The sequence below is a fragment of the Phyllopteryx taeniolatus genome, chromosome 22 (assembly GCF_024500385.1).
Source record: "Phyllopteryx taeniolatus isolate TA_2022b chromosome 22, UOR_Ptae_1.2, whole genome shotgun sequence".
In the NCBI taxonomy this organism is placed as follows: domain Eukaryota; kingdom Metazoa; phylum Chordata; class Actinopteri; order Syngnathiformes; family Syngnathidae; genus Phyllopteryx; species Phyllopteryx taeniolatus.
Genome location: NC_084523.1, coordinates 5,314,046 through 5,327,464, shown reverse-complemented (window position 1 = coordinate 5,327,464; position 13,419 = coordinate 5,314,046). Strand labels below are relative to the sequence as shown.

General features: G+C 41.0%; 1 protein-coding gene across 6 annotated transcripts in view; it reads left to right on the top strand.

Annotated features, from left to right (window-relative positions):
• Positions 1-13,419, top strand: part of large1 (LARGE xylosyl- and glucuronyltransferase 1) — a 160,615-nt gene that overhangs the window by 119,764 nt on the left and 27,432 nt on the right. For all 6 annotated transcript variants that reach the window (XM_061762887.1, XM_061762889.1, XM_061762886.1 and 3 more), the window contains 2 exons: positions 7,919-8,217; positions 11,045-11,127. In XM_061762887.1, coding sequence (XP_061618871.1) covers positions 7,919-8,217; positions 11,045-11,127 — 382 coding nt within the window. The remainder of the gene's footprint in view (positions 1-7,918; positions 8,218-11,044; positions 11,128-13,419) is intronic.

Here is a 13,419-nt window from a genome sequence, read left to right as displayed (position 1 = left end):
AATTATACATGAAGCAAATAATGTTTTTAAAATAAAAAAAAGACAAAAACATCTGAATAACCTGTCCCTTCTGTCCATTTTTAGCACAAAAGGTTTGCCCACCCCTGAATTAGAGTTTGCACTTTAGTATGGCTTTATGCCTTAATTTAAAAACTTCATGAAAAGTTAACATGGCAAAATGTTGTTAGTCCATATGGTAATGTTCAGAAAAGAAAAAAAAAAAAGAAAAAAAACGCACTTCTGCACCAACAATGTAATAATGTTTGGTAAATGTTCTTACATGGCTCAGCGCTTCATACACCCCTTGTCATATACTGCAAACTAATAAAATGAAAACAAATGAAAATAAAAATCAATGAAAGACACCAGTGAAAACATAACCTTGGTCATTTTTTTTTTTTTAATAAACTAAATTGGCAATCGAAGCATAATCATTTTGCCTGAGGTAAAAAGCAGCAAGAAATAGGACTTTTGAGAGCCATGCGGTCTTGTATGCCCTCAGTTTTACACTGAAACTAAAACTGTGTATTGATTAGCTCGGGGAATGTGGGGTGCTAAAGTAGTGTTGCATATTTTATTTATTTATTTTATTTTATGAGCATCAGCGATACAGCGTAAAGCTGTCCGAAGCATGGACTTGCCCAAAAGGGTTGCCCAAACCTGGGAGATGGAGACTTTGAGGTCTTACATGAAAAGTATTAGCAGTATAGACTGAAACCCTGTGATGGCAATGCCACAGTATGCTTAACGATGTTGACTCCTTCTGATTACGTTAGATTCAGACCGATTCATTCACTAGGAAAAGAAGAAGGAACAGTGATTCCAATCAAAATACATATTTTTCAGCGCAGTAAAAATGTATCACATTTGAGTGAAATTCTCATACGAGTCATTATCCTTTATGCTTTTTGCGCTGTGATGTTTATGACAGCCGCTTGTTAAAACGAATTTGTGTATGTAATCCAAATATAATTACATGTCCATACTGTACTGAGCAGCCAGATGCTTTTTCTGATGGCCGAAAAAGCAAAACACGTGGCGTTAATTCTTTCGATGATCATTGTGCTCTCATTTGCTGACATCCCCCATCATGATTCACCTTTTGTTTGGACCGTTTTCCTCATAACTGAGTAGTTTGCTTGGTTACCCTGTGTCGTGGTTTACCTATTGTGGCAGTGAAGCATGTAATTTGTAGACACGTTGACGCTATCATCATGAATTTCTCAGATGGTCAGCGATCATTTTCTTGTTTACACTTAAAGTAATTGTTTGTTCCCATCCCTGCATAGCTGTCGTCGAAATGCTGTTTCATTCACCCGTCATTATAATGGTGCCTGATCATTGTGTACTATTATTTCCACTTGTCAAAAATAAATAATTTCCATGTTTATAGGCATTAGTGGAATAATACAAGTGGGTGTGAAAAGTGTGGTTTTGTTAGATAATAATCCACACTATTGTGTCTAGTAGTAGTAGTAGTGTGGGTCCATAGTGCAAGTAGGAGTGAGGCGAATGTCTCTTCGTCACTCACAAATCGTCTTTGTCTGAGAACACATTCATCAGGCAGCTACACTGATTTGTAATTAGGCTTAATTAGCAATAGTTAATACAATCTGCCTCGTGAGATGTTTGCCATAAGAGACCACAAGCCCAGAGGCTAGTTCGAACTAATGAAAGGCCTGCTACGATTACCTTATTGATCAGTTCGTGCTCTTCTATTAATAGGAGGACAAATGATTTGGCATGAGACTTTTGAAACGCAACACTAAGTAAAAGGCTGCGTAGTTTGAATACACAAATACAAAAGCTAAATTGAATGTTATTTTACAGATTAACTTGCGACTTGACCTCTTGAAGTCTTTGAGGTTTGACTGTTGGTTCACATGAAATGAGGCAGCGGAAGGTGAAACTAGAGCCAAGTGCGCTGGTATCATGCTTGCGTATTTCTGAATAATTCACATAATTGAATGAAGAGTTTTTGAATGTGTAATTAGCCGCAGTCGAGATTGCAAACATGTTTACCTGCACTGGCAAAATAATTGAGTAGAATGTTGAATTAGTTTTTTAAAGGGGGCTTCACGCCTTTCATGTTTAATCCAATAAAAGTGGGGGAAAAAAACATATTTAACAGGTTTGTCGTTAGAAAAAATATTTAATCAGTAAACTACATGTATTCTCGTGATCTGTTTTCCTCTGTTTGTATAGCTTTGATTTCTTGAATGGCAAGCAGGTTTTCTCCCATTTTGGTCAGAATTTACACATTGACGTGATGATGAACCCAAAAAAATAAAAATAAATCACTGTTCAGACTTAGCTGATCGTGTCAGATGCTATAATGTCAAATAGAGATTCATACAGGGCCGGCCAGTTTTATGCACTGAGCAGCAATTTAGATTTAACATGCAAAATCAAGAGAGAAGTCCAGAATACTAGCCAGCTGTTGGCGTTATTGAAGGTTAGATAAGAATGATTTATTGTCACCAGTTACTTAAGGGCAACATAAAAAAAACAAAGATAGTTGTAGAAAAGCAAACATTTCATTTGGGACATCTTCAACTAATGATAATCATCAGCTTCGAATTTTTTAAAAGCCTATTAATTACTTCCTTGCTTGACCTTCTTCGTAGAACTCATTTACATGGAAGCACCCTTTTAAAATGATTCTTACGGGGCCTATTTTTTTTATTTTTTATTAGTTGGACAATAGGGAACCTATTTCAGGGTAATGTCCTCTCCGATTCCTTAGAAATGGAAATTAGTGTTCATTGGTCTTTCACATGACCAAGGTCTTTATACACCATAGTAGGCTTGGTAGCAATCAGAAAGTTACAGCCTGTAATAATCAAGCAGATTATGTGTTGGATGGATTGGTATTGTTTATAGTTATATTTACTAGGCTCTTTTAAATGGTAATATCCTTTAAGACATAACGCCGTGTAGGGAAAAAAAAACATGCCTCGACACTTTATAACCTCAGTGATAGCCTTCGAAACGACCATTATTTGATGTATGCCTCTGAATATTTTATAGTTAAAGGATTACAATGTTGATTGGTGACGAGTAAGGTTCTCAGTATACCAGACAATTCATGTTCCTACTCATGCATACGGAGTGTGTCAGAAGAGTTCCAGGACTGGTGTCACAAAAGATATATTTCAAATCCCTAATGGAATCTAACGCACTTTCCCGGGCTTCTCTGCCACACCTTCACGCGCTCCTTGATGGACTCTTCCGGGATCATCCGGAGCTCCATCGTCACGGCCATCTTGTTGTCATCCACGTCTTCAAAATGGGTCCCCTTGATGAACCCTTTGAGCTAGGGAAAAAAGAAAATGCACAAAGCCAGGTCGGGGGAGTAGGGAGGTTGCTTGTTCGTCTCGGCCAGGAACTGTCAGATGCTCAGAGCATTGTGAGCATGTGCTTTGTCATGAGGAATCAGTCAGGAGTTGTCCTGCCCCAACTCTCACCTCTTCACGCACACTGAATAAAGTAAACTCCACAGGATCACCTGCAACCTTAATGAGGATAAAGCGGCATAGAAAATGGATGGCTGGTGATTATCTATCCCACATTGAAGGGGAAAACTGGTAGTTTGGCTTTGAAGTAAATGTTTTGTGACAGCAGTCCTGGGACCTTTCTGAAACACTTTGTACAGCCACAAGCTTTGGGAGCTACTTGCTGTGCCTGGTGACTACTATTACTTAAATGACAGATGCCTCCTGGGTGAGGTGTTCCAGGCACAGCCAACCGATAGGAGGTCTCGGGGATCCACCGGAGGGATTATGCTATAGCTCACAGCTGGCTTGGTGTCCCTCTGTGAAACTGCAGGTGTCCAGGGACGAGGAGTTATGGGATTCCCTGCTTAGCTTGCTTCCCCCAGGATCCCAAGAGGAATGGAACATGAGTGAGGAAGCTAACATTGGCTGTGTCCCTATTCAGGAGCTGAAACCGTCTTAGGACCTAGTCTAACCGCCTCCAAAAGCTATGTCAATCCATGTTAATTGGGGCAGCCAAGTCTTTGGAAGATCGTTCCGTTCTCACCCTCATTTTTGTCACAATGCTCGGTGGCCAACAATTCAATTTCCCTCTCCATCTATCTAAATGTCAACATTACGAATACTACATTTTTGTGATCGATTGGTAAAATCAGTTACTCTAATTGTTCATTTTTAGCATTTGTATTGAAGCATCTCTCTCGCTCTCTCTCATCGCTATGGCGCCAGGAGGAGTTGTCATAGTGTGGATGTTATTCTTTAGATCTGCCTCACTAGCTTCGAGGCACCGTTAATTGACCATAAAAAATCGATTTGTATCTGTAATTCTGAAGTACCAAGTTTAACATACCTGCCCTTAGATTGGCGTGGCTATATTTAAATGTTTTCTTTTTTTTGAAGCGTACAAAGAATCTTTGTGCAGGCCACAAAGTGTGTCCTGCACAAAAAAACAAAAAACAAAAAAAAACATGAAAATACTTTAATTTGAAGGGTCCTTATTACTTCTCAATAGACAATGGCAATATCGGATTCTCATACCTGAAAATTAACCTCTTTCTATTTCAGTCTCTTCCAAATACAATCATATCTTACCTTCTCCCAGTTCTCGCATAATTGAATCTCCACGTCGGAAGGTGTAGCGCACTCCACAGTAGCGCAATGTGACTCGTACAGAACATGACAGTTTCAGGTCCCTGAAACTTGATATAGCTCCGCATCATCTTTGCTATGATATGCGGCTCTCTACTTTACTGCAATATTAATGCTTTGATCATCAAGGGAATATGCTAATTACTCAGAGTGGTATTCCCGAAGAATCACCTCACCTGAACTCTTCTTCTCTTCCACCGATCAAGTCATTTGAACACATTTTTACCTTGGCTGTGAATGTTTTCGTTTTTTGTTTTTTTTAGCTGGGTTGCCGTATTATACAAAAATGACTCAATTGATTTCCACAAAGGTTTGCTGATTGGCTATTGATTGAGATACCAAGAACTTTCATACTACATGAAGCTGCTATACATTTATTAAAGATAAACATTGATTCACCGGAGAATCATGGTCAACATATGATTTACTCTCCAAAGATCCATCATCATTTCATTGGTGAAATGACAAACTTCAGAGATTTACTGTCTCGACCTGAAAAAGTAGTCATCAAACTTATGTGGATGCATTGTTCCATGAATCATGGGAACGGCGGGTTGCAAAATTTCATATAATTAAAATGAAGGAAAAATGTTATTAATTACTGACCCATCAGTATTCTAAAAGTTGCAGCGAAAACCGGATTCCATCCAATTTTGTTCAAGAAAATCTTATTCCATGGAAGCAACACATTCTTTTATAGGGAGGATGTGAAGGCTAAATTGGACAAGGAACCTTTGAATGAGTTCACAAAGGGGGCAGAACAGTCATTCCTTTTTCAAAGTAAAGTGTGAAAGAATATCTATTTTTCTTTCCTTTTTATTTTTGCACCGAACAGCGAGCAGGAGGGTAGCCCAAACATCTGTCCATGACTCACTTGCTATCGTCTTCCCGACGACAATGGACCCTTTCTCCGTGACCGTTATGACATTTAATTTCAGTCAACACAGGTATAATTGATAACATTAATTACATCCCTGTTTCTTTTTAGATAGGCCAATGCGTGCAGGGTGTGCATATTGGATCGACTGAATGGTTGTTATACACCAAGTAGATTGTGAGCCGTAATTAAATAACCATTATTGAAAACCCTGTTGCAGCAGTATTGGCCCAGGGGTGAGTTAATTCGTGAAATATAATGTTTCCTGTTGAAAAGAGAAAGTAATCACTTTGAGTGGTGAAACTAACATGTTGTTTTGCCTCTGGAAATGTGTTTGAAATTTGAGCACTGCCATCATGAATCTGCATTTAAAAAGGAGACGGTGGGTACTCACACTTGGATCCCCCAAACTAGAATACTATTATAATTGAAATACGACTATCAACCGTCAAAACCATCGGCGTCATAAAACCTTTATTAACAGTATAGGCGATGTTTTAATATTTGTACATTCTGAACTTTCATTCAAGTGTGAATGTTAGTGAACCATTCGTAATAGTTACATTGTTATTGCCAATTTATGTTGAATTCGCCATATTGTGGTGTAATATACCAATTGCTAAATTGTGCTACTTTAATCACTCTGCTTTGCTAAGACCATGACTGAGCTAGAGACACTTTCTTTTTTTTATGTCATGCAATTTTGAGATTTTTCGAAAGTCAGTGGAATTGCTTTGGCTGCCTGCTAGACATCTGCGAGGTGCATCTTCTGAATATGCCCTGCGCAATCTCGGCACCCCAGATGAATGGTCATCGAATCTCCCTTCTGTAGGATTAGGCCTACCAAATCCATTGCTCCAATTATGTGAATGCAACTGAACCCAAATTGGGTTTTGGGTCTCCAGAAGAAAACTTTAGCCACCTTCAGCTACCGGTTGCCTTTATATCTTGCAGTCACAGGAGACTATAAATCGTTGGAGGGGAAACAAAACATTTCAAAGATATATTGGAGCGAGAGGTTCAGCCCTCAAAAAGCATCCTCTTTGACTATTCGGAGCTGCTCGGTTACATTTGAAAAATTCAAAGGGAAGGGTGAGGAATTGCTGCTGATTTGGATTAGAAACACACTGGGTGGTCTTACCTAAGAGGTGAGAAAATGTTGAGTGGGAAGCATCTGCATTCCTTGCATTCCTTTGTCACATCTATACTTGGATCAATGTTGTTTTTGAAGTAAAGGAAAATTCGCATCACCATGTCGGTTTCGTGCACACTGGGATTAACCATCCATCTGGGCAAAGGCTTGTTTAATATGGCAAATGCACAAAAAAGAAACATTGATTTCAGTCAGTCACTTGGAATTTCATATGCAAGTAAAGCCATAGATTTACTGTCAATATGTGATTTTATTCATTTATTGACTGTGCAGAATGTTCTACAATGAAAACTACTAATTCTTGCTACTCATTTGTTGCATTCAGCGTAGCCCCAGATGTTGCAACAGAGATATGTTCTTTTGGCCTAATTCAGTAATAGTCACAATTACAGTAAATATTTGTATTGTATGAAAAAAAACAAAAAAAACTTGTGGGCTATAAATATAAAACAATCAAATGAAAAACTAAGTACCGAGGTACTGAGCGTGCCATTTTGCGCCGCAAAGAAGTTCAATGCATTCCGATTTTCACCTCGAAACACAGTATGTCGGGACCGTTGCAAACTGAGGATGTCTCGATGGGCATGATAATCACTTAAGAATTAGGTTGATTGTGATGAATGGAATCTTGTAGAAATTGAGATGAAATGCAGTTGTCTACTTATCTGCAACGTGCTCAACACGTGACTGTACTCAGTCTTCTTAGTGCTGGAAGAAGGAGTTCAGAACGTATTTACAGATTCGCCCATCAATCCATTTTTGAAACCACTCGTGGTCATGTGGGTTGAGGGTGAGCTGGAGCCAAGTTGACTTTGGGCGAGAGGCAAAGTACACCCTGTACGGGTTGGCAGCCACTCACAAGGCATTCTCTCATCCGCATCTACTGTTGCGCTTGCAGCAGAAAAAACTGCAATCCATACCATCCGGTATCAGGTTTTGAGGCTCCAAATACAGAATACTGTACTTTATTATTTATTTAACCCTAACCCTAACCACACAAACACAGCGCGGTTGTCAAGGAACAAACCGATTGCCCCACAAAAAGGGAGGAAACGGGCGATAAAGGAGAGCGTGTCGATATTTTAACAGGCTATAACTAATCCAGGGTGTAGCTCGCCTCTGGGTTCCTTGCCTAAAGGGCTACTGTTGTAAATGTTTTACGGTTTTATTTTTTCTTGTGTCATTATAAAAAAAAAATGGGAATATCAGGTAATCTAATTGAAATTGCTCGTCTTAACTCCACAGTGAAGCCCCTTCCCCTGTCACCGTTGGAAACCCAGTCGTCCACGCCGGCCGGAGGATTGGGTGAGCGGCAAGCGTTGGAGTCGCGGGTACGGGCAGTGGAGGAGGAAAACCGGGCGCTGCGCCGCGAGCTCAGCCGTCCACCCAGGAGCCCGTCGTCACGCCTTCCGTACGCTGGTCACCATGGCAACCAAAGCAGAGCCCATTCAGAGGAGGGCACCGGTGATAATGAGGGCCAGAAAGCTGCTGCAGTAGGAAACAGCTCAGACTGTGTCCAGCAGCCAGTGGTGGATAAGTGTGAGGTGAGGCATTTCGACTTATACTTTACTGGTAGTAGAATTTAAAGGGTGAGTGGTGAGATGAGGTTTCGATTTTTGATTCTCTCATTAGTCTAATCTCTGACGTCGGAAATGGATCAGACGGCTGGTATGATGTGAGGAGTGCGGCGTTGCCATGCTGTGATCTGATAGTGCTCCCGCAGCGGCGCAGCACATTTTAGCTCAGTGGGAGGATGACCAGAATGAAGATAGTGTATCTCAGCACTAGCTCAATACAAACTCCAAACAGTTTGGGGAGTCAAACTGAAAGGCAGAAATGCGTCCAAAGGCTTTTCAGTTTTACAACTTGACAGTTGTATCGGGCCATCCTGTAATGTTTGGATTAGAAAGGAAATAGATTGGTAGATACTATTTCCTCATATAGTGGTCCTTTATTAACTCAACCGCAGAGGGGCACCTAGGTGTTCATTCACAAGATTCCTGGATGTCACTGCAACAGAGCATTAACCTAACATGATTAAAGACTCAAGACTTAGCCTGCCAGGTGGAATTTATTATTATTATTTTTTATTATAGAATGGAAGTGTGGAGAAGAGCATAGTTTTGTGCAAATGTTGCAAGCCTAGAATATCAACTTAATGCAAAACGTGAGCACAGACACTAGAGCTAACATTAGCACCATTTGAGGATGAGGCTACATTTTCTCAGGAAGTGGCTGAAAGAAAAGCACTTAGGGGAAGCAGTGCAGGTCAGTGTGGATGCACTTATAACCCCAAAAAATAACCTTGAATGAATTGATAAAATGGCAGGCTGGACGCATCTTGTGCTTAATTGGAAATACTGTAGTACTTATACTTTTTTTTGTCAGTTTATTATATTTACACTTTGGTTCACTGATCATCAGACATTTAGGAACGCAAGGACACAAGCTAACAGTGCGGTAAATGTTGCTATGAAAGCCCCCATTGTAGAGGATAATAATCATGTAAAATGGAAATGAGAAGCAGCAAGATCAATTCGTCTTTAGCTTTTGCTAACTGAAGGCTCACGGCTGATTTTCCTCCTCTGCATTTTCAAGGAGTCGCGCCCCTTGTACTTTTTCCACTCGTGGGTGTGTAGTGCCCTTAAATGGTGTCTTATTACCGCATCCTACTTCCACACGCTGCAGCTTGTCACTCAAGCATGTTTTTTTGTTTTTGGCGGAGTACTTTTTAAAAGCAAACAAAATACAGAGAAGGCAGAGCTCCTTCTGGGCTGGAAGTAGTAAGAAAATCGAAAGAGGTGCAGTCTGACTCCAACTCCGGCCGTGCTTGCACACGACCCGTTGATCTTTTTGATAGTTAGCCAGGCTGCCCCGACCCCTAAGGGGAGATTACAGTGGACGCTCTGAGGGCAGAAAATGCGCTGTGAGTTTTGACGTGTCAAGATGGCATTTGGAGCTAAAATGGAGCCCTTTCCCAGGGTAGTGAGGGAGAAATCCTGCAAAATAAGTTCAAGTGAATCTTCTTGCCACCATTCCACTTAATGTAGAATACTGAATAGCAGGGCAATGACATGTAAAACTGACTCATCCCATACCCATATAGTGGGGAATCACCCATCAACCTGAATAAACTGATCATAAAATGTGGCCTGATCTTCATCTGAATCACAAGAATAAACTAACAGTCTGCTTAAACTAATACCATATAAAAAATTACATATTTTCATATTTTAATTGAAAGTAAGAAGCATTCACAGGACGGGGAGGAAAAAGTGAACATGTCAAAAGACAAAGAACACAGCGACATTACGAGGAAGTCACACGCACCGACAAGTAAATTACTCCAAGACTCATCCTATAGAGATGATGAAAGGTTTATTTTTACATAACATTTTTGCAATGCAACTCTGCCGCTCTGTATTTTATATAAAATGGGTATTGAAAAGAAATCTAGGTCTGTCAGTTGTAGACGGCGGCATTCGTTGCAGATTTCACACAATGCTGGTAACGCATTCAGGAATGTTCACAAGTTGTCAAAGCTTACTTAGCATAAACATCATTTTCGGATTCTTCAGCTGATTAAAAAGTCAAGGCGAATCCTCTCGCTGTCTGGCTGCTTGCTGTCACAGTGACAGATAGACAAAACACAAGCCTACAAGCATTTGAGCAAGGCCCATCGACCCGTATAATGTAGATCTGACCCAGTACCATTCCGAGGGGTTGATGGACAGTGAAGGCCTTGCATTATTATTATTGTCTGAACATGTACATCACATTCACTACTGGGCAAAAAGCTATTTGAGAAACTACACGGACAGCTTCTGTCGGCACACAATGACAAAGAATTGAGTTTGTCTTTGTTCATAATATCATTGAACCTGAAGCAATCTTGCCAAATGCACGGTGCGCTTATGGCACACAGCCCCCTATTCCCCCAAGACAGCGTTGCATTATTAACCCACATATTGCTACTTTGGCCGGGGAACACGTGAAGAAAACTATGTATAAGTACTGTACATTCTACAGCGAGTAAAGAGGTGAGCGCTGGTTTTGTGGTTGTTGACCCTATTAAAAATCTGGATATCTTGGGCTGCTACTGCCCTATATGGTCATGCATATGATTTCAATATTAAGGGTTTTCTCCTGATTTTACATTGGGCTGCTAAAAATCAGGATTCTCAACTGTTTTTTCTGTACCAACTGAACTACCAATTTATGGGTGGAAGAGCATTTTTATGACATCTTGGGGAGTCGATACATTTTTCCCCAAGAATCGCAGAGAACAGAGTTGAGCCATTGCTGGCCAGTGTTCTCACTCACTTATGGCCACTTAGAAAACTATTTATTCTATTTTCCTTGTTTCCACAGACTATCCATGTTGCCATCGTGTGCGCAGGTTACAATGCCAGCCGAGATGTGGTGACCCTGGTTAAATCGGTCCTTTTCCACAGGTAACCTTTTTTCATGTTACACGTTTTGAACAGAAAGTGATTGGTTATTGATTAAGCCTTGAAGTGCTTTGAAGCAGTTGAGGAAAAATGGAATGAAGAGGCACTGTTGATTCTGACAGCAGGTCTGTTGTATAAAGAACAACAACATAACCTCAGCATCCAATAAGAAAGGCGATGGCAGTGACTTTAGAGTCAAAATAGCAAGTGAATTCTGGAAGAGTTGTACAGAAAACAGCAGGGAGGAGAAGATAAGGAATCAGTAATTCACGCATTGTTCCAGCGTCCGAGCTCTGGGCAAAAAGAAAAAGAAACTGCTCCCTGCTCAGCCTGAAGTACACCTCCAAGTGGTCTTCATGAAACTGTAGGTCGCGCGCAAGCCTAAACTCCCCCAGATGCTGCCATGCCATTAGAATCCGACGAACCCGTACCCGCCTCGCTCCTGCTCGTCTACTCCCTCCTCCTCCTTATTGTAGGAAAAGCCAGGGCCGTATTTGTGATTATACAGCCAAACCAGTGGGAAAAAGGACCAGGCTATTCCCCGTTTAGTCACTTCGCAACCAGCACCAAATATGATCAAACTTGCACCGTGCCACCATTATCCCTGCGCCATCCAGTGCAAGTGCAGTGTGTAAGCACCTTAATACTTCTTAGATGTGCATGTACAGGAGGGTTCTGATATAATGGATGATAGAGTATCTTCTTAGTCTTGGGTTCATTGAATTTCTATTCCCAATTAATGGAGCCGTGTGCACTTACTGCCGGATGGAGTGCATTATGGTCCACCACTCAGGGGTTGTTTTAGTGTGGAAATGGCCACTCAGGTGTAGCTAAAACACAGAGCGGTTGACTAGGCAGGGTTAAGGGGGGGTGGGGTCTCATCTATTCCCATTTTAGTAATTGGGTCGAGCACTTTTCATAATCAGAGCAAATGTCCTCAGCATTTCCTTTCATGAGTCTTTTGATTAATTCACTCCTGTAAGCCAACACTTGCTAAGACCACGGTTGGTGGGCTGTTTAACGTGAACTATTCACCCAGAAATATTAAGTGTAATTGTATTTAAACTGAGTATATCCACAGTTGAGTGAGTCTTCCAAACAACCATAAAAGTGTGTTCCAAGCCATAAGCACGTTTCCCTTACACACTTCACAGCGACGGGGTTGAAAGGATTTTTCATGATGTTCAGCTGCCTGACCGAAGGTGCTCTATGTACATTGAGTTAACCAACGCAAGGTCGCAACAGATTGTTATTGATGCCCAGCTTTGGACGCGTTGATGTGATTTAGACTTTAAAAAGGGTATGCTGACTTGAAGCTAATGGGAGATGACTTTGGCAGGACAAACAGAACTACTTAGCGCTCAAAGCAGATGATGAGTTTGGATTTGGACAGGATGACCTTTTTTTTTTTTTTTTCCCCCCAGCAGAGGACCGGTCACCAATAGTGCGGCTAATAGTCTAACGCCCTGAGGCGATGTTGAATCAAATGAGGGCTTTAGATGTTGACTCACTGTTGTTTTGCCACTGAGTGACAAGCATTAGAGCAGACAGCACTCTGTGAGATCGGCCATGTTGGCCTGTCCTCTGATAGCGGGGGACAGTGTTGAAACCGAGCGGATTGAATGAGATAGGCCATTGATTGGCGAACACCATGGGACCCTGTGATTATAAGAAACCTGCAACATTTAGCAAATAGTCTCTCCTGCTGTACTGCCTCATAGTCAATATCTGATGAAATATTGTTTGTGATATATTCTCCACTGAGAATTTGAATCATTTCCCATATTGCGTTCTTGTTACTTTACTTTCTTGTCAAATAATTTTCTCATTTTGTTTGTCACTGAGCTCAAATTGTACTTTACAACAAATTTATTGTCTAACTTATCTTCAATGAAACACTCAAAATGATGAAATGTGAGGCGATTGGTCAATATTGATTTCACTCGTCATTTTCTATCAGACCAAAAAAGCAACAAAAAAAAGTCACAGTCTTAACGATTTAATGGGCCACCTTTCAGTGATGATTACTGCACACGTTTGATTTGCTTAAAAGGGATGTGCAGAATGCACTTTTTAATTGCTTGAATACCACTTTGTGTCTCTCTGGAGTGCCTACCTGCCCATCAAGTGTGAAATTAAACAACAGCACAAGGTTGTTATCTGCTTGTGTGTGTGAGCACCCTCCCTGAGCAGAGTTTCTTTGTCCATGACTTGGCAGTGAGGCAAGAGGCAAGGCCTTCCAGAGCCACTTTCAAGCAATGGCCGGAGACCTTGTTTGGCACCCCTGGGCGGTTC